Genomic DNA, 22,556 nt, shown 5'->3' on the forward strand with positions numbered 1-22,556 from the left:
GGGCCAAAGGCCTAAATAGACATTTCTCCAAAGAAGACATACAGATGGCCAAGAGGCACATGAAAAGATGCTCAACATCACTAATTATTAGAGAAATGCAACTCAAAACTACAATGAGGTATCACCTCTCACCAGTTAGAAAGGGCATTATAAGAAAACCTACAAACAACAAATGCTGGAGAGGTTGTGGAGAAAAGGGAACCCTCTTGCACTGTTGGTGGGAATGTAAATTGATACAGCCACTATGGAGAACAGTATTGAGGTTCCTTAAAAAACTAAAAATAGAATTACCATATGACCCAGCAATCCCACTACTGGGCATATACCCAGAGAAAACCATAATTCAAAAAGACACATGCACTCCAATGTTCACTGCAGCAGTATAGACAACAGCCAGGTCATGGAAGCAAACTAAACGCCCATCGATAGACAAATGGATAAAGAAGATTTGGTCATATATACAATGGAATATTACTCAGCCATAAAAAGGAATGAAATTGGGTCATTTGTAGAGACGTGGATGGACCTAGAGACTGTCATACAGAGTGAAGTAAGTCAGAAAGAGAAAAACAAATATTGTATATTTACGCATATATGTGGAATCTAGAAAAATGGTACAGGTGAACCGGGTTGCAAGGCAGAAAAAGAGACACAGATGTGGAGAACAAACAGATGGACACCAAGGAGGGAAAGTGGGGGTGGGGATGGTGGCGGTGGGATGAATTGGGAGATTGGGATTGACATATATACACTAATATGTATAAAATAGATAACTAGTAAGAACCTGCTGTATAAAAGTAAATAAATCAATAAAATTGTAAAAAATGATGAGAGAATATCTAAGGTTAATTCTGGGGTCAACCTTATACCTTAAAACAAAATGATACCTAGTAATTTTTTCCCTAAAAGATAATGTCTTATTTTTCATTAAAGTATAAAATATGAAGCCCAATACAGTGTCCCCTGCCATTGACTTGTGAACTTTGGAATCTATGAGGAAGAGTAGTTGAGCTAAGAGTATAGGAGTCAGAGCTAGGAAATTAGGCTGGGAGGCTGGTGATTTAGAAGGTTGAGGTCTTAGGGGGCAGTGGTCATAGAAGCCTAGGAGGAGACCAGGGAGCCAGGATCAGAGACTACAGTTAAAATTGCTTTGTGTAGGATGGGTTCTTAGTTTTACAGAGCCTTTTTATACTTAACAAAAATGGACCAAAGGAATTTGACTCTAGCTATGATACTCTTGCAGCTGAAGTCTCCAAATTTCTAAACAGTAGTTTCTCTTTTCTGAACAAATCTAGTGGAATTAATGCGATCTTGGGCTTCATTGGATGTCTTAGGGAAGCTAGTTTTCAGATTTGGAGAAAGTAATTGGTTTCTCGGTGGTGGTGAGTTCTGAATCTCTGCTGTGAACCTCCACATTTGTGATCTTCTAGAGTTTTGTAATGGAAGAATATTGAATCCTCAGCATCCATCTTTTTCTGAGATCCTCTAGATATTACCATGATGCTTCTGCAATTGACTTTAGTACACCCTGTAATTATCAGGTTTTTCTCGTAGTGATAATTGCTTGATAATTCATTGAATTATCCTCTGTGATAGAGAATGGATAACGATGATGGTGATGGTATCTGAAGTCCTATGTGATTTACAAAGTGATTGGTACATTTTCTTGCTTAGCAAAGTTAAAATATACTAATCTTGAGAAGGAAATAGAAAGCAAATAAGCATTAGTATGTAGTTGAATGCAGTAGTTTCCATTTCATGGAAACACCAACTTGATTTTTATTTTCCAACAAAACATAGTAAAGAATTGCCACTTTCACATATTTATGATGTAATCATTGACTGCTTTGGGACATTTCTTATTTTTTAATGTTAATGGAGTCAATTAAAATCAGAATGTACGTCAGAAATATATTTTAGTAACTGAGCATTTGTGGCAATTCATTTATTTTCCTTGTATGCGGCTTTTATTTTTCCAGATTTGGATATCAGAAACACATGAGAAAATGGCACAAGTTTGTTTAAACACAGAATTGGCTGAAATAAAGAGCAAGGCTTTATTGAATGAGGAAACGATGAGCTCTGGAATTATTGAAAGGTATGCTTCATACTGTCCTTTGCTTAGAACAGGCACATTCAGGAAGGGGTTTATATAAGTAGTGAAGAGGTATAGTGGCCCCAGGTACATATTACAGGACCACATCAAGCACAATCAACACATCTCAAGCTTCCATGCTTTCTGTTCATGCTGTTCCCTCTGTTTGGAATTCCTTTCCCTTGTTTGTTTGCCAATCAGCACTACGCATTCTAGGTCCCTCTAAAATGCCATTTCCCGTTTACACATTGTTTTCTGGTCCTGGTTCTGATGACTTAGGTTTGAACCCCATCTCCACAATTTACTTGTGAAAATTATGTGGTATCTATAATCCTCAGTTCATAAAATGGGAATTATGAAAGTATCTACTTTATAGGGTTGTTTTAAGTTTAGATGAAAAGTATGAAGTGTGCATAAAAATACTGCCTGACATGCAGTAAGAATTAGGTAAGCTGTCATTAATCAGAATTAATTGTTCTCATATTCTTGCTCTCTGAGCATTTTGTTTATGTTTTACATAGCAGTTGGACTTACATTCAAGTTATTTATATGAAAATGTTTCCTCTGAGATTGTTCCTTGAGGGTAGGAACTGTTTCTTAGTCACATCTGTAGTCCTGCGGCCTGGCATAGCGCCTTTCCATGGAAATGTGTGACATAGACTTCATCTTGTATTGTAGTTATTGGACAAAATGCTGAAATTTCTTTCCATTTACTTGTTGGGACATTTTATTTTGCAAAGTGCATTAAAGTTGCAAACATGGAAATCCTTTAAAAAATTCAGCTCCCAAATTAGTTTTGTATAGCTCTGAAAGTTTATAAATATCAACTTGACATGTTTTCTAAAAATTGTTATCTTGTTTCCAGGGACACTGGATTGCCTGCCACAGGTTTTGGAGCTCTCTTTCCTAGACACCCATCAGATTGGTACGAAAGGTTCAAAATGTTCATAGTCCCTAAACTGCTGCAGATTGCACAAAATGTTTCTTAATGGTTCAGGAGGTTTGTTTGCAGGGGTGAAGGAGTGAGGGGTGAACCAAGGTCAACGAAGTGCCCTTTATGTGCCATCTTACAGACTTCTTTCCTTTTTTAAAAAAAATGGTGTTTATTTTTTTCCAACTTATTAATACCAACAAACCTGTTAGAAGAAAAATAGATTATCATTTAAAAACAATTATAAACAGTGATATGTGTGTGTTTGTGTGTGTATGTGTGTGTGTACAAAAAAATCAACATTAGACTTCTTTCCTTTAACAAAAGTTTTTTCCCATCAATATGCAAGCAATAATAATAATAATATAGTAGTCAATACTCATTATTTGTAGATTCTATATTTACAAGTTCTCTTACTTGCTAAAATTTATTTGTAACCCCAAATCAATACTAAGGGTGCTGTTGCAGTCCTTAATGGATATGCATAAAGTGGCAAAAAATTTGAGCCACCCAATGCACACATTCTCAGCTGAGGTGGAACAAGGCAAGACTCTGCCTTCTTGGTCCAACTCTCATACTGTATGCGAGTGTCCTTTTCATGGTCATGTATGGTTTTTTTTTGCATTTTTTTGTGGTTTTTGTTGGTGATTTTGCTGTTTGAAATGACTTCCAAGTGTAGTGCTAAAGTGCTATCTAGTGTTTCTAAGGGCAAGAAGGCTGTGATGTGCCTTATGAAGAAAATAGGTGTGTTAGATAAGCTTCCTTCAGGCATGAGTTACAGTGTGGTTGGCCATATTCAACATTAATGAGGCAACTATATATTGAATAAAATGTCTCAAACAGAAACACACATAAAACCAGGTATGTATTGATTGGTTGATGAAAATGTGACCAGAGGCTTGAAGGAACCTAGCTCTGTATTTCCTACAGAGCTAGGAAGAGGTTCAGGATTTGCTAATTCAGTGTTCACAGTGCCTTTATAGAATATTACTGTGAATAATGAGAATTGAGCGTATAGCAAGAAACTACTATTTTTTACTGTTAAATAAATTTCTTTTGGGGGCAGCATGACTTGTTACTACAGAAAAGAAATTTCCACTCATCTTTCTGAAGAAGATAAACTTTCATAATTTCTGTAATGATAAATAGATAAGTGATGAAATATAGGTACTTACAAGCATGAAAAAATTCTAAGTGTTGGATTGTGTATTATGAAGATATGAGTACATAGCATCACTGGAAATTTAGATGTTTTTGCTTCCTTTGAGAGCTGTCTGGCATTAGAGCTAACCTGTTCTGCAGAGTCTGCCTAGGGTAGGGGTGGAGAGTACCCTAAATAATAATGCCCCACCCCATTTCATAGTCATCTGTTATAATTTTGGCCAGGTGTTCTGAACTGCGGGTTCTAATCTTCATTACTCCTGCAAGGCTGACCTGGTCTGTGTCCCCTACAGCCTGCTGTAGCATCTCTAAGTAGGCTGGAAGATCCACAGGGAGTATTCCTAGAATGATCGTTGAGGAGGTGGGCTTCTGGCTTCCATCAAGGTGATGAACTAAAAACATCCTGCTGGCTCCCTTTCTTGCACTGAAATCTAGAAATTCCAATAAAGACATGGGTAGACAGAATGAATCCAGAGGCAGACTTTGACAGCTATATCAAAACTCTGAGAAAATCTTTAGAAAATGATGGGCTAGAGCAGAAGATTGCTGAGGGTGGGATGAAGGGAGAAGAGAGAAGGCAGGGTTGAGGTCTCTACATGGAGACTTGGGCCAACCCAGGGTGAGAGCTGTAATCTCAGTGGGCCAGGCTTGGATAGGAGCTGAACAAGGCTTATCTACTGAGTTTGCAAACTTGGATTATATGCTCCAAGTTGGATTTTTCTGCATTGATTTTGACTGCTGTTTTCAGCCCAGGACAGAAAATGAGACAGCCAGGGCTTTACATAATAGAAATTTTGATGCCAGCAACCTACCTCCCTGCAGCTCTGACCTTAGCACTGAGATCTATAACGCCAGTACAGATAGCCAGGAGGACCCTGAGTTGTCTCCCCCAACTCCAGTTAGGGAAAGCAATCTCAGATATAGAGGAACTAGACAGTATATCTTGAGGAGAAAGAAATGCCGGGGAAAATAAGTGCAGTTAAGCCCAGAGAAGTGCAGTAGAGGCACTCAACTCATATCTCCTATGCATACACTGAAGACACCAGCTAAGCCTCCCTTTTCAGTGGACCACTTATGTAGTCATCAAAAGCAGAGGCACACATTAAAAAAAAAAAAAAAAAAAAAGCAGAGGCAACTGATGGTCTTAGTAATAATACAGATGAATTCCCAGTCTTAAAAAAATATCATGACACATGTAAAGAACAAAAGCATCATGAAGAATGAAAAGATACACACAACCTATAGCAGATGAAGTAGACCTGATGGAACAAATGTAACAGGAATTTAAAACCAATGGAACCGAAATTTAAAGCTTTATTACTTAGAGAAATAAAGACAGTTACAAAATAATAAAAATCAGGTTGACATTAACTTCCCAACAGCAACACTGGATGCAAGAGCATAATATTAAAATATTGAAGGAAAAGAATTTTGAACCCAGAATTATTTAAATTTGAGAGTCAAATAAAGATATCTTCAGGCATATGAGGACTGGTTTCAGACTTACTATCTTGCCACAAATAGCTACAGGACTGAGCAAAACATATTAGGCAACTGTTGTCAAGGGTTGGATAGCAACCAGCGTGGTTCTGTGCTCCTGAAGATGAGATGTGAGCATCACTTATGCACTGAAGTCACTTTTCCTGGCTGCAGCACAGCGGGGTGAGCCCAAGAGTAGAGCAGTGTTATTGTTGAGCTGGGAGGCGGGAATAGGAATTTAGAGCTTCTGATGTAACTGGAATTTGGAGGATACAGTACTGGACAGAAGGAAGTTGTGTTTGGAGATAGGAACAGTAGTCTGCATGGGATTTCCCTCAGGTTCTTAGTCAAGGGCTGGGCTCTGCATGCACTATCAAAATAGCACATACTCCTGCTTTTAAAAAATCAAATAGAACTGTCTATAGTGTATTCTAAAATTTCACAATGGTACTCCCTCCTGCATGGTAGTATTGTGTAGTGGGCTTCAGGGCTCCATTACCTGCTTTCAAATCCTGGCCCTGCCCCTTACTAGCTGTGTGAACTTGGGCTAATTGCCTAACCATTTTGTACCTCATTTTTCTTCATCTGTAAAATGGGGATGATAATTATAAAGCCACCATGTTATAGGGTTGTTGTGACAATTAAGCAAGTTAATACATGTAAAACAGTTAAAATAGTAATTTGTGCATACATGGTAAATGCTATGTAGATCATCTGGGCTAGACACTTGGCAAACCCTTTTCGTCTAGAAACACATATCTATCAGTTCAGGAAAATATTCTTGATTTATTTCCTTGATGATTCATACCCTCCATTTTCTCTGTTCTCACTTTTTGGAAATCCTTTATGTGGATGTTGGTTTGCCTGGCCTGGTTCTCTAATTTTCTCATCTTCTCTCTATTTTATATTTATCTTTATTGTCTACTTTACTCTCTGTGTCTTCAACCCTACTATTGAGTTCTCTTTTTGTTTTCTGAATTCTTCTGTTTTTATAGAATCCTTTTTTGTTGTTTGCTTCATGACTGAACTATCTTCTCTTATCTGTGTGGGGATGTTAATAATAGTTTGTTTTCCGTAGTTTTTTTCTTCATGCATTGTATCTATTTCCTCCAAGATACTTTTTATTAGTTTGCCTTTTATTTGTTTGCTTGGTCTTTATCTTCCATACTAGAAGCTTTCCTCAGATGTTTGGTAATTAATTCTTGGTTCTCTGTGCATGATTAAGAGATGAGGGTCAGAACCTGTGTGTGAAGCTTGTTGATTTGGAGCTTCACTGGAGGAATCTAGGTGAGCCTTTTTTTTTTTTTGGTAGAAGCCCTGGTATCAGTATTTTTAGTCTTTCCTCATGGGCTGGTCACATTCCCCAGAGGAAGTTCCCCAAATTGCCCATCTGAATGGCGAAGGGCTGGTGCCTGTGCTCTTGAAGTGAGTAGGGCAATTGGCTAGGACATCAATATTAATCCTTCATCGTGTATGGTCACCGAACTGTGTTGTTGGTCAAGAACTTTCTCTTTTACCCTTCCGAGTGAATAAATTTCTAGTTTCCTGCTGGAGTAGGGGAGGGGCCATTATCCAGCAGTAGGGTGTGGAGGAGGAGCCCGGAGCTCGTGTGCTTCTCAAACAGCTCTCCCCCAATCCTCCTTTGCTGATTTAGGATTTATTCAGCTTTCTGCTAAGTCAGAGGCCACTCGTCCATCTCTTGAGTTTCCAAAATTTATTTCTCTTGTCCCTTTTCTGTTCTCCTTGTTCTTGTGGGTTTATTTTTACTTTTTTGAGTATCTGATTTTAGTGGAGTTTTTTGAGGAAGCAAGATTTGATGTGTACATTCAATTTTAACCCTGAAATCATTCAGTCTCATCTGAAATGTCACCTCCTCCAGATGGACCTTCCCTTCCTACTGCCACCCCCAGCCTATCTGGTAGGTCCCTTGTGGGTGTTCATAGCACCATGTACTTCTTTTATCCTTACACTATTCATTTAGCTTGCTATTACTTATATTCTTATTTGTCTTTCTTTCTGAATTCGATGCTCTGAAGCGCAAGGCTGTCACAGCTCTCCCCCAGTCCTTACAGACAGCCTGACCTGCAGCAGATATAATTAATTTCTTGAATGAACAAATTAGTTATTTCTGATGTTGAACAGCAAATTATAATGGAAAAGGGGTATGACTAATTCCTATTTTACTTGATTTAGGACTTTAAGTCCTGAAGAGCCAAAGTTGTTCTCAGTTCTATTCTGGTAAATACATTAAACGACATGGTCTTTTAGAAAATCAGCCCTTATTAGTTTGAATTGCTAGAATTACTTGTTTGTTTTACTTGATTCACAAGTATTGGCAAGGAAATAAACCATCAACCATCCTCCACTAATTCCATATGTAATTCTTTCTTTCAGTTAATGTACACTGATTATAGGATGTTCCATACCATAGAATGCTGTGGTGTTTTTTTTTTTAATTTTAAATAAATTTATTGTATTTATTTATTTTTGGCTGCGTTGGGTCTGCGTTGCTGCACGCGGGCTTTCTCTAGTTGCAGTGAGCGGGGGCTACTCTTCGTTGCGGTGTGCAGACTTCTCCTTGCGGTGGCTTCTCTCTGTTGCGGAGCACGGGCTCTAGGCGTGCGGGCTCAGTATTTGTGGTGCACGGGCTTAGTTGCTCTGTGGCATGTGGGATTTTCCCGGACCAGAGCTCGAACCCATGTCCCCTGCATTGGCAGGCGGATTCTTAACCACTGCGCCACCAGGGAAGCCCACTGTGGTGTTTTAGAATCTGCTGTCTTGAATATTAAATATTCTTTTGCTTCTTGCCAACTGTACAGCTGTAGGAGTTAAATGTCAACTTTAAAAGGCAATGAATAAAAATGAGTTTGCTCAATGGACCAAAATAATGTGCTTCAACTTATAAAAGAAAAGCTGTAATCATAATGTAAATTTATTTATTTATTTTTTTTTTTTTTTATTTTTTGCTTTATCACAAATTTAATCAGTTATATGTATACATATGTTCCCATATCCCCTCCCTTTTGCGTCTCCCTCCCACCCTCCCTATCCCACCCCTCCAGGCGGTCACAAAGCACCGAGCTGATCTCCCTGTGCTATGCGGCTGCTTCCCACTAGCTATCTACCTTACGTTTGGTAGTGTATATATGTCCATGCCGCTCTTTCACTTTGTCACAGCTTACCCTTCCCCCTCCCCATATCCTCAAGTCCATTCTCTAGTAGGTCTGTGTCTTTATTCCTGTCTTACCCCTATGTTCTTCATGACCTTTTTTTTTCTTAAATTCCATATATATGTGTCAGCATACAGTATTTGTCTTTCTCTTTCTGACTTACTTCACTCTGTATGACAGACTCTAGGTCCATCCACCTCATTACAAATAGTTCAATTTCATTTCTTTTTATGGCTGAGTAATATTCCATTGTATGTATGTGCCACATCTTCTTTACCCATTCATCCAATGATGGACACTTAGGTTGTTTCCATCTCCGGGCTATTGTAAATAGGGCTGCTATGAACATTTTGGTACATGTCTCTTTTTGAATTATGGTTTTCTCAGGGTATATGCCCAGTAGTGGGATTGCAGGGTCATATGGTAGTTCTATTTGTAGTTTTTTAAGGAACCTCCATACCGTTCTCCATAGTGGCTGTACCAATTCACATTCCCACCAGCAGTGCAAGAGTGTTCCCTTTTTTCCACACCCTCTCCAGCATTTATTGTTTCTAGATTTTTTGATGATGGCCATTCTGACTGGTGTGAGATGATATCTCATTGTAGTTTTGATTTGCATTTCTCTAATTAGTAAAGATGTTGAGCATCCTTTCATGTGTTTGTTGGCAGTCTGTATATCTTCTGTGGAGAAATGTCTATTTAGGTCTTCTGCCCATTTTTGGATTGGGTTGTTTGTTTTTTTGTTATTGAGCTGCATGAGCTGCTTATAAATTTTGGAGATTAATCCTTTGTCAGTTGCTTCATTTGCAAATATTTTCTCCCATTCTGAGGGTTGTCTTTTGGTCTTGTTTATGGTTTCCTTTGCTGTGCAAAAGCTTTTAAGTTTCATTAGGTCCCATGTGTTTATTTTTGTCTTTATTCATAATGTAAATTTAAACTTCAGTTTACCTCAGTGGAAAAAATCAGAATACAGGTATAGCTTTGTTATTAAGGAGACATTAGTCAGATGCATTTATCTTAATTTTAGATAACATCCATTATGTAGTGATGGCATTTGACAGTCTGTTTCTTTTCTCACAACTCAAGCAATAGCCCACCTAGTTTATCTTGAACCAATGTGAAGGAGACGCAACACCGTTCTTCCTTAAATTGGCAGCAAACATCTCAGTGGAACATATTGAAAATCAGAACAACTAGAATGTTTGACACCACTGGACTTATCACTCCTCACCTAAACTAGAGAAAAGGGTTTGGTGGATAATTCCTTCCACATATGTCACAGGTGGAGATAAATTTTAAACAATTCCAATATATGGAACAGTCAGGTTGAGACCAAAAGTGATATTGATGACTTACACTTTAAAAATGAGATCAGTATGCTTTGATGCTAGATTGAGCTCATCCAGAACTAGAGTTATTGCTTCTCTTGACAGTGGATCGCATCAGTGAGTTACCAAGAAATTGGCGTTGGCCAGTGATGGAAGGGGTGAAAGTCAAGGAGACTCAAAGACCTCTTAGATATTAACAGTGCTCTTATGGTCTCAAATGGATACAGTTGTATGTTTAGGGGTCTCTAACATACATTACTTTTACTACATGGATAGAGACATTAAAGTTGTAGAAAAGTAGTGAGGCACATTGCCTTTAAGGCACATAGGAAAAGTGGATGGGAACACGAAGTTGTAAGTTAATTTAAGAGTCTTTCTTTGCCCTCCTACCTTGTTCTCAAGAATCCTCAAGGAATGTTCACTTAATTTGGAAGTACTCTTTATGAGGCATGGAAAACTCACTAATTATCAGAAGGCTCCTCGATGTCTGATTATCTAATACAAAATCATATGATTCATCTGTAGAACCAGACAGTTGTAGCTGATTTATTCTAAGAAGTAAGGTTTTCCACATAAAATATCTCGACTGTGTCTGTGACCATTTAACTAACAAAAAACCAGAAAGCAAACTGATAGAACAAAACAACAACAACAAAAACTAGATAAAGCAAATCCAATTTTGCAAGAGATATAGTATAAATATAATTTTAAGATCTTATTTCTCAGAAGCCCTTATTTAAATATACATATATAACTGTATGTGGTCCTGGGATAATGGTTCACAGGAGAAGTTCTTTTTTTACTGGAAAAAGCCAATTCTTGCATAGAATATTTGCTGGGTGAGAAGCAGGTCCATGGGCCCCTGGGTCAGTTTGAGGTCAGCCCAGAAGTACTGACCACCTACTAGAAGATAGAGAAGAAGCAAGGTAGACCTCTCACAAGGTCAGCTCTAACTAACGTGTCCTGTCATTTTTGCCAAATTTCATTGCCTTCTGGTGGTAGTGATTAGTGTTTATTGTTGAAATTTTATGATAAATGTGTCTTGTTTCCAGAATCATCCAAACATTTATGTGATCCACATGACGAGAGAAGAAAGAAATTAGTAGTGTTTTAGATCACTGGGTAGCTTTTTGGACATAGTGTGGTTTTCAAGAAAGGGTGTAGGAAAATAGGAGACCTGGATTCTACGTTGGGACCTATATACTATACCTGCTATGTGACTTTGTGCTGGCTAATAACACTCTCTGGGCTCCAGTTGTTTCCACCTGGAAAGTGAGAGGATTGAACCAATTAATCTGTAAAGTCCTTTCCTGCTCTAAAATTTTATGGTTCTAAAGGAGAAAGGCATCTGTAGTCACATAATGGACAAGTTAAATGAGGCCAAAAAGTAGTTCAGGCGGTTAAGTTTTCATTGTTGGCAGAGAGCACTTATCCATATGTGTGTGGAGTGATTGCCTCACAGCAGCAGTAGCAAGCTTAGGCCACAGTGTAAACTCTCTCAATTTACTCCTCTCACTGGGGCATTTAACATTTGTAAAACCTTTGGCCCTCTTCAGAGGAAAGGGACTGAATATGAATAGCAGGAGGTTTTTTTTGTTTTTTGTTTTTTCTCAAAGTGCAAGGCATTTACTTTCTTTTCTACTCAGGCGCTTGTGTTGTGGCTTGTCTCTTGGTAAAATACCACGCAGTTGTTGGACATTTGTCCATAAGAAAAAGAGTTTAAAAATTGCCCTATGGTGATGGTGATGAGGATAACAACAAAGAAAATGTGGAGAGGAGAATGGTGTGGTGAAAAGACTATGGAATGCGAATGAGACAGACCTGAATTCAATTCTTTTTTTTTTTTTTTTTTTTTAATTTTTTTTAAAATTAATTTATTTATTTATGGCTGTGTTGGCTCTTCGTTTCTGTGCGAGGGCTTTCTCTAGTTGTGGCAAGTGGGGGCCACTCCTCATCGCGGTGCGCGGGCCTCTCACTATCGCGGCCTCTCTTGTTGCGGAGCACAGGCTCCAGACGCGCAGGCTCAGTAATTGTGGCTCACGGGGCTAGTTGCTCCGCGGCATGTGGGATCTTCCCAGACCAGGGCTCGAACCCGTATCCCCTGCATTGGCAGGCAGATTCTCAACCACTGCGCCACCAGGGAAGCCCTCTTTTTTTTTTTTAATTTATTTATTTTTGGCTGTGTTGGGTCTTCATTGCTGTGCACGGGCTTTCTCTAGTTGTGGCGAGTGAGGGCTACTCTTCGCAGTGGTGCGGGGGCTTCTCATTCCAGTGGCTTCCCTTGTTGTGGAGCACGGGCTCTAGGTGCGCGGGCTCAGTAGTTGTGGCGTGTGAGTGCTAGAGTGCAGGCTCAGTAGTTGTGGCACACGGGCTTAGTTGCTCCGTGGCATGTGGGATCTTCCCGGGCCAGGGATTGAACCCGTGTCCCCTGCATTGGCAGGGGGATTCTTAACCACCGCGCCACCAGGGAAGTCCCTTGAATTCAATTCTTGATACCCTTTCTTTTTAAAAAAACTTTATTTTATTGAAGTATAGTTGATTTACAATGTTGTGTTAATTTCTGTTGTACAGCAAAGTGATTCAGACATATATATATATATATATATATACACATATGTATATTCTTTGCATATTCTTTTCCATTATGGTTTATCACAGAATACTGACTATAGTTCCCTGTGCTATATACAGTAGGACCTTGTTTTTTAATCCATTCTATATATAATAGTTTGCATCTGCTAATCCCAAGCTCCCAATCCATCCCTCCTCCTTGGCAAACCACAAATCTGTTCTCTATGTCTGTGAGTCTGTTTCTGTTTTGTAGATAAGTTCATTTGTGTCATATTTTAGATTCTGCATATAAGTGATGTCATATAGTATTTGTCTTTCTCTTTCTGATTTACTTCACTTAGTATGATAATCTCTGTGTCCATCCATGTTGCTGCAAATGGTGTTATTTCATTCATTTTTATGGCTAATATTCCATTGTATATAGGTACCACATCTTTTTTATCCATTCATCTGCCGATGGATATTTAGGTTGTTTCCATGTCTTGGCTATTATGAATAGTGCTGCTATGAACATATGGGTGCATGTATCTTTTTGTTGATTCCCCTTCTTATTTGTTGTAGGACCTTTTATTTCTGTGTGTCCAGCTTTCTTCTTTTGTATAACATTCTCTCTCCCATTCAGTGCAATCCAGTTAGTCTGTATGATAAATGGGCTGATTCTGTTCTCCACTCCCATCTCCCCACAAACCCAAGTGTTGGGCATGACCCAGGCCAGGCCAATCAGAAAGCACTCTAGGATAGTAATCAGAGTTTTGAGCAAGTTGCCCTCTAGTGCTCCAGGTGACAAGTTACAGAGGGCGTCTTGCTGCTAGTGGAGCATCTATCTGTAAATGAAGCTAAGCAGAGGTGTGGAAAAAGAGTTCTGATTATATTCTTTTTATGTGCGCTGGTATCTTCCCTTTTTTTTCTCTTCATCAAGCTTGAATAACTTATAACTTGAGTAATACTAATAATAGCAAATACGTATATGGTGTTTATTATGTGCCAGGCACCATTATAAGAGTTTTACATCTGCTGACTTATTTACTCCCTATAAAAACTCTAAGTTGGTCCCATCATCATCTACATTCTATGGAGGGGGGAAAAAAGGTACAGAGAAGTCAAGTAACATGTTCAAACTCTCACAGCTGGTAAGTAATAACTGAGACAGTCATACGTCAAAGTTCATGGTCTTAGCTACTCTACTAAGCTGCTTCTCTGAATGATAGATCAACTAAGACTCTGAATATCACTTTCCTCTGTAAACCCAGAGCTGATAATTGCTACATTTAGCCTTGAGCACCAAGCTCTTGAAGGAAGTACTGGTGAAAGTGTGGTCACTTGTCTCCCGAGGTGGCCGCCAACAGTTCCTTCCCTCTCTATACACGCATGCTACAGCTCCCATGAAGAGGCAGAGGTTATTCTGAGCTGGCCTTATGACTGGCTTTGATCAACAGAATGTAGCAGAACTGACGTCCTCAGACTTCTGAGTGTAGACCTTAAAGGGACTGGTAGTTGTTGCTTTCTGATTCTTGGACTCTAGCTAACATGCTATAAGTAACCCAAGCCACATGGTGGAGAACTAAGACACTGTATTTGACAGCTCCAACTGAGCTCCCAGACAACAGACAAAACCAGCTGCCAGCCGTGTGAGCGACCTATCTTGGATATTCCAGTCTAGTCAAATACCTGGATGACTGTAGCTCTAACTGACATCACATGGAGCAGAAAAACCACCCAGCTGAGCCCATCATCTTACATAATAATCAGAGATAATAACATGGTTGTTATTTTAAGCCAGGAACATTTAAGCCACAGCAATAGGTAATTAAAACAAACTTCATGTCTCTAACTACCATGATTACATGGCTACTTCTACCGTTATTTGGCCTATTGGTATAGTTTTGTCATTGCTAATCCATCAGGCATGCAAGCAGTTCAAACTTTTGAAACTGATGAGCTAATAAAACAAATGAGTGGTAAAGGTTTTCAAAATGTCAATGTCGTGTAATTTATATTTAATCCCATTTCCTTTTATCCCATGCCCATTAATGATGAGCCTCTATTACTAGTATTACTCTTTATAATATTGGAAGTTTATGTGGTTGTCATAAATTTATCATTATTTATAATTACTTAAAATAAGTCTTCATTGGATCCCAGTGGATAGTACTATGTTATGCATCTTTGAGCCATAGAGGTGGTTTCACAGGAATAAGAACTTTCCAGAATTACAGAAATCTTTGCTGCTATTCGTATTTAATTTGGTCCCATATTTGCTACTTACATAGTTAAATTATTACCCTAATATGTAAGAACAATATATTGTTTTCAAATGGCTTCCAAAAGTTATTAGGCCTGAAGAAATTATATTTGTGCCACATATCTGAGTTTATTCTTTCAACATAAACATTTAATGAGTGCCTATTATGTATTAGGAATATAGAGACAAAAGACACCCCCATTCCTGAAGTAGCTCATTATCTCATATATGAAACAAAATTAACCAGTCAATACTCATGTATTAGTAAGGAATATACTAGACAGAAAGTAACAGAAAACCTAACTAGTAGCAACTTGAATAATTAAGGAATTTGGTCATCTAGCATGAAATATAAGGGAGTTCAAGGCTGATGTGGCACCTAAACAATGTCATCAAGGATACAGGGTCTTTTTGTCTTTCTTCTCTACCAGCTTTGCTAGGTAGCTTTCATCCCCATACTCTCAAGATGGTTACTGTGTCTCCCAACAGCAATCTGTTCTAGAAAGGAAGACGTGGGAAAACAAAGAGATAAAGGAAACCCTCTTCAGGATCTTCATTTTACATCTATTGGATAGATTGTGACATGGCCACCCTTGGCTGGCCACCCTTGGCTACAAGAGTCTTCTAATTAGAGAAAGACAAGGGAGAAGGGAGGTTAGAATAGGGGTTGAATAAGCCAACCTATACCCTACAACATGCTAGGGTAAACACAGTGATACCTGAGTTGAATCATGAAATAGGAGTTGGAGTTAGCCAGACCAACAGGAGAGAAGGGCACCCCAGGCAGAGGATATAGGCCATACAAAGGCAGGGAGGAGTGGAACCTATGATGGGCATACCTGGTTCACAGAGTACATGTTTGCACTGATGACAACTAAAGTTGGAGAGAGATGCTGGGGACAAAGCAAGCAGGGCCTGAAAGCTATGTTAAGGAATTTGGACTTTATCTTTCAGGCAGGAGTGAAAGGTTTTCAAGTGTGGTGTAGGAATGAGATTTGTGTTCATGAAGCAGACAGCAGATTGGTAGGCACCTGAGACTACAGTCAGAAGACTATTGAACTAATCAAGGCAAGACATAATAAGGGCCTGAGCTTTAGTGATGGTGGTGTGGAGGGAAAAAAGGGTTCACATTTTAGACGTATTAAAAGAGAGGAATAGACATTTACTGGATGATTGGTTAGTTATGAGGGTAAAGAAGACTCGAGGTCTTCTGGCTTAGGCAACTGGGGGTTAATGGGGCCATTCATTGAGGCAGTGAAGATGGGAGGAATAGCAAATGTCAGATAGCAAGTGGATATTTGAGACTGGAGCATAAGAGAGGTCACTGACCCAGACCCAGCTGCTAATATAAATATCTTAACTAGTTCCTCTACCTCCAGTCTTGTCCCTTTCAAACCGTTCTCCATCCAGCAGCTTGAATAATCCAATTAAAATGCAAAGTAAATCATGTTCTTTTACTGTTTACTTAATATCATTGCAGTATTGTTTTTTTCTTCTAGTGTTAATGAGCACATACTATGTGTCTGGCACTGAGCTAAGGGCTTTCGTACCTTATTTCATTTAATTCTCATTCTTTGAAATGGAGGCTGCACCTATCTCCATTACAAAGGGGTTCAGAGAGGTAAAGTAACTTTCCAAAAGTTCCTTACCTAGTAAGAACCAGAGCTGGGTTTTAAATTCATGTCTGGTCTGTCTGACTGCAGAGGCTGTGTTGTTCTTAACCACTATAGTACGCTGTCTTTCATGCTTAAGTGGATAGAGTGCTCCGTATCCTTCAGAGTACTTTCACGTGCATTGTCCACTATCCCTTTCCTCCTAATATTCATTACAAGGTCATTTGGGTAAGTATTTTATTAATTGTATAGATGAGTAAATCGAAGCACAGAGGTAATAAAGGACGCCAACTCCTCATTAATTAATCCATCCCTTCTATAAATATATATGGATTGGATACTAATAAGGGAAATTAAGATGCAGAGGGTTTAAATTACTTGCTCAAGGCCCCGTGACCACTTGGTTGTAAAGCAGAGACTAGAATCTCTGGGTTCAGAGTTCTGTGTTCTTGATGGGAGGGGAATACTGCTTCTAAACTGCTAGGGAACTAAGTCAGGGCTTGGCTTGGATCAGGAGTAAAAGCAGATTCAAATTATCCTCCACTTCATCTTTCCTCCCCACCTCTTTCCCACTGGCTTCTTCAAGGTTGGTTTCTGAAAAATAGTCCTGGCATTCAGCAGTTGTGGAAGAACTGTCAGATTTGGTCTTTGTGGCTTCCTCAGTAAGTAGAAGGAGGAAATGACAGGGATATCCATTTTAGCTCAGTATGAGATTTTTTTTTTTTTAAATGATGGTTGCTTGTCGAGAATGAGACAGAATTTCCCAGAGTGGCTGTAAGATCCTCCTTCCCTCATACCACACAGAGTCAAGTAGAATTCGTGGCCTCCTGTAGCTGTACTCATTCTAAATAATGGATGCTGCTTCTAGTGCTGCCAGCGATCGGATTAATTCCAAATTAATTCTCTGCTTCTTTGAGTTACTAACTTAGATTCAGATTTTTACGTGGGACCATCTGATTTGTTGAATAGATGTCACATGCCATTATTCTGGCTGCTGGGAAGGTGGGTAAGAAAATATCTGCCCCTTCTCTTGACAAAACAGAAAAGAAGCAGTTAACCTTTAAAGTTCTTCCAGATTTAAGAAAGCGTGATTCCAGGGTACATCATCTTGTCCTAGATTCTGGTACATCATCTTGTCATAGAATCACACATGTTACCACTGGTGTTATTGCAGCTGTAGGTATTTTAAATAATACCATGGCTTTAATGATAACTTCAATATCAGACTCCTTTTCCTTTCTCATCTTACAAAACACCTTTAGTTGTTCTCTACCTTACAACTGTTAAAGGTTGAAGAGGGCATATGTGGCAAACTGTGGGTGGTGCTGGGTGAAAGCCAGCTGGCGAACTTCCAAGCATCCATTCATGGTGGCATTATCTTGGTGAATTTACCAGCATGTGGTCTTTAGTTTTACATTTCCAGAAAGACAATTTTATCTGTGCTTCAGAATTTATCTGACTCATGGAAACTGACTTGTGCTCATTAAACTCACAAGAAAAGCCAGAATTCTAATTAGTTAATTTATAATGAGAAATAAAATCTTCAAGCACACCAGTCATGTCAGCCTAATAAAAGCATTCTCTCTCAGTAAAAAAAAAAAAAAAAAAAAAAAAAACCTGTATAGAAAGCCAAACTGTAATCAAATGGTTGCCAGTTTGCTTGGAATCAGAGTGAAGGGAGTTAGTTATATGATTACAATGATCAATGGCCTCAGACTTTGACTGCCTGATTGTAATAAGACTCTTTTTGTAGTAAGTGAGAGAAGACACAATTAAAATTATCTTGGACCAAAAAGGGAGTTAATTAAAAACAGTATTGGAGTACCTCATGGAACTCTGGGAAGGTCCATTGAAGAGCTGGGCTTCAGAGACTGCTGGAATCAGGACTAGAAAACGTCCAGGATTCTCTTCCTGTTGGCTTCATTTGCTCCCTCTGAGGGTAGGGACATTACATCCCATGGTTCTCATCACAGGAGAGTGACTGACCCTTTCCCATTGGTGTCTATTAAGAAATCCCATGGGAGATCTCTGACTGACATGGGCTGGAGGCTGACATTTGGACCTATCAGCTATGGATAGTGATGGAGTGGTAGAGGAATGCCACATGGCATAGGCTTGCTCCTGTGGCTCCAGACGTGAATTAAAGTCATTGTTGGCTACCATAAGTTGGATTGGAGCCCTGACATTGATATACTCCAGCTCTCTTCCTATAACCAGAGAGGTCTGTTTATGAGCCAGTGCACCTCTTCCCCAGGATATGCCTAGAACCAATGCCTCTCTTATCTTTCTCCCCTTTTGCTCTCCTGAGTTTCTCTGAAGGCCATTTCTCTTCTAATGGACTTGATCTTTCCTTCCTTATATTATTTATTTGGCTACAACTTTAAGCTGATCTCTAAGAGGAAGATCCATGTTGGTTTTTCATATTTTTATTCTCAAAAGACAAATTTGATTAAATATATCACTTAAAGATTGTTACCCCCTTCTTCAAATTTATAAAAAAATGAAGGGGGAATCACAAAGAGTTTATAAGTAACTGTAACTGACTGAAATTCATCATTCAGTGCTGTAAAAGTTTCCATTTGGTCAAGCTACATTGCCTTTTCAAAAAGATAATTGAGGGCTTCCCTGGTGGCGCAGTGGTTGAGAGTCTGCCTGCCGATGCAGGGGACACGGGTTCGTGCCCCGGTCTGGGAAGATCCCACATGCCGCGGAGCGGCTGGGCCCGTGAGCCATGACCGTTGAGCCTGCGCGTCCGGAGCCTGTGCTCCGCAACGGGAGAGGCCACAACAGTGAGAGGCCCACATACCGCAAAAAAAAAAAAAAAGATAATTGAATATTTTAATCTTCCACTTCTATTTACTTTGAATTCTCATTGTGGTAAATCTATATCTCTTTATATTTTAATTTTATTTTTATTGCTTTATTCATTTTGTAAATATTTTTCATTGCCTACCTTGTATCAGACTCTGTGCTGGGAGGTGAAAATAAAGAGAGGGAGAAGAGCCTGAACATGGGGAATGGGTTTCTGCCTGTGAGAAAAGCCTGATGAGTGAGTTGAGAGATGCCCGATGCTGGCTTGCAAGGTCGGCCTGCCTAAAGCAAACTCTGATATTTGACTGATAATTATATCATTTGAGTCATAACTTTAGATAAGAATAAAGCAGGGAAACAAGTTCGTTGTCATCTATTCACACTTAAACATTCTAAGATGGAATATTTCCATATAAAATACTTTCAAACACCCATCTACTCATTATCCAGTTATAATGTAATTTAATATTTTTACCATATTTGCTTCATAATTTTTTGGAGAAATGATTTATCTAGCCATCCATATATCCACCCTATTGATGGACATTAATTTCCAAAATTTCACTATTACAAATAAAGCTTCATTGAGTGTCTGTATACTTGTCTCCTTGAGTATATATGCAAGGGTTTCTTTATACTCAGAAATAGAATTGCTGGGTATTACGATATGTGCACCTTCAATTTTGCAAAATATTGCAACCAGTAGTGTATGAATATGTTTATTGTTTCATATCCTTATCAACATTGTAGAAAATTTTTCCTTTTTACCAGTCTAATGGATATAAAATGGTACATCATTGTTGTTTTACTTTGCATTTCACTAATTACTGAATTTAAGACTGAATTTTAAGCCTGAATTTATTTTCAAATAATAATTAGCCGTTCTAATTTCTTCTACTGTGAATTGGCTAGTTATTTAAAAAATCCATTTTTATGGGATTTTGTCTTTTATTGATTTATAAGAATTTTTTATTCTCGGTACTAATCTTGTTTTGGTTAATTTTGTAATATCTTCTAATAGTCTATACCTTCTCTTTTTTTTTTATTGGAGTATAATTGCTTAACAATGGTGTGTTAGTTTCTGCTTTATAACAAAGTGAATCAGTTATACATATACATATGTTCCCATATCCCCTCCCTCTTGCGTCTCCCTCCCACCCTCCCTATCCCACCCCTCCAGGCGGTCACAAAGCACCGAGCTGATCTCCCTTGCTATGCGGCTGCTTCCCACTAGCTATCTACCTTACTTTTGGTAGTGTATATATGTCCATGCCTCTCTTTCGCTTTGTCACAGCTTACCCTTCCCCCTCCCCATATCCTCAAGTCCATTATACCTTCTCTTGTAACTCTGTTTATACTGTCTTTTGAGCAATAGAACTTTTAAATTATAATTTAATCAAGACCTATATATAAAATGTCAGACAGTAAACCTTTTAGAAATTATATATGTATATACATATAAAAACACATATGTAACATACATTGAGTCATCCATCATAAATAAAGGAGTTATTTTATGTCCTTTAAAAATTTTAATAAATTTTCTCCATAAATGTCAATCTTACATTGGTTGTATTCCTATTGGAAGCTTAGAGATTTTATTGCAATTATAAGTGGGATTTTACCACTTTAAAGTGTATTTCTAATTTCTTGTTGCTGATGTATTGCTATGATATTTTTGTATATTGATCTTGTATCCAACAACCTTCCTGGAACTTGCTTCCTTTTATGATTTGTAGATTCTCATGGGTATTCTAACATACAACCTTATCATCTGTTGGAAAATGAAAATATTGTTCTTCCATTCCAGTTTTCTTCTTTTCTTCTTTTTCTTATTTTACGGTATTTGCTAGAATCTCTAGTACATTGTTGAATAGAAATGCTGATGGACTTCTGTGACTATTTGGGGAAATGTTTCTGGGGAGGATTTTCATCAGCTTAGTTTTGATTTTCATTTACTGTTTTCTTCTCATAGTAATGTTGCCCTTTGCTGTTTAAGTACGTTGAATTTTCTTGGACTAGCAGCAATCAGGTAATTGTACAGAGGGGGAATGAGAAGGTTGGACAGTTTCCTCAATATCTTGGTTCAAGAGTGCCCTCTTCTGTTGAATCAGTGAAGTGAACTTTATTTTATTAATGACATCTTTTTTGGAAGAGTGGTGGTTCTAGGACCCTTAATTTCTGGGCTTGATTTCTTGTTTTTCTTTACCTTGTTAGTCCCCAGAGCAGTGCCTTCCCAAGACTGCTGTTATAGTCTTGCATACTTTCCAAGTCTTTTTCTTGTAAAGTCAATGTTCAAATTCTCTAGTCTTAGACTTGTTCTCAGTATTTTCCCATTAGGGAAGGATGCCTTCTCCCCACCCCACCCCACTTTATTTATTTAATTTATTTATTAACATCTTTATTGGAGTATAATTACTTTACAATGGTGTGTTAGTTTCTGCTTTACAACAAAGTGAATCAGCTATACGTATACATATATCCCCATACTCCTCCCTCTTGTGTCTCCCACCCACCCTCCCTATCCCACCCCTCTAGGTGGTCACAAAGCACCAAACTAATCTCCCTATGCTATGTGACTGCTTCCCACTAGCTATCTATTTTACATTTGGTAGTATATATAAGTCCATGCCACTCTCTTACTTTGTCCCAGCTTACCCATCCCCTTCCCTGTGTCCTTAAGTCCATTCTCAACATCTGCGTCTATATTCCTGTCCTGCCTCTAGGTTCTTCAGAAATATGTGTTTTTTCTATTTGGGTTTTTTTAGATTCCATATATATATGTTAGCATATGGTATTTATTTTTCTCTTTCTGACTTAGTTCACTCTGTATGACAGACTCTAGGTCCATCAAGCTCACTACAAATAACTCAATTTTGTTTCTTTTTATGGCTGAGTAATATTCCATTGTATATATGTGCCACATCTTCTTTATCCATTCACCTGTCGATGGACACTTAGGTTGCATCCATGTCCTGGCTATTGTAAATAGAGCTGCAATGAACATTGTGGTACATGACTCTTTTTGAATTATGGTTTTCTCAGGGTATATGCCCAGTAGTGGGATTACTGGGTCATATGGTAGTTCCATTTTTACTTTTTAAGGAACCTCCATACTGTTCTCCATAGTGGCTGTATCAATTTACATCCCCACC

The 22,556-nt window shown here is 38.6% G+C and overlaps 1 protein-coding gene across 1 annotated transcript in view; it reads left to right on the forward strand.

Annotated features, from left to right (window-relative positions):
• The window catches only part of CFAP95 (cilia and flagella associated protein 95), a gene marked incomplete at its 3' end in the record, with an annotated part of 86,311 nt that overhangs the window by 36,304 nt on the left and 27,451 nt on the right, over window positions 1–22,556 (forward strand). Inside the window, 3 exon segments of the mRNA XM_079707077.1 lie at window positions 1,980–2,098; window positions 2,961–3,075; window positions 3,077–3,117. Of these exon segments, the coding sequence (XP_079563203.1) occupies window positions 1,980–2,098; window positions 2,961–3,075; window positions 3,077–3,117 (275 nt within the window).

The sequence above is a fragment of the Hyperoodon ampullatus genome, assembly GCF_949752795.1.
Source record: "Hyperoodon ampullatus genome assembly, chromosome: 6".
Lineage (NCBI taxonomy): Eukaryota > Metazoa > Chordata > Mammalia > Artiodactyla > Ziphiidae > Hyperoodon > Hyperoodon ampullatus.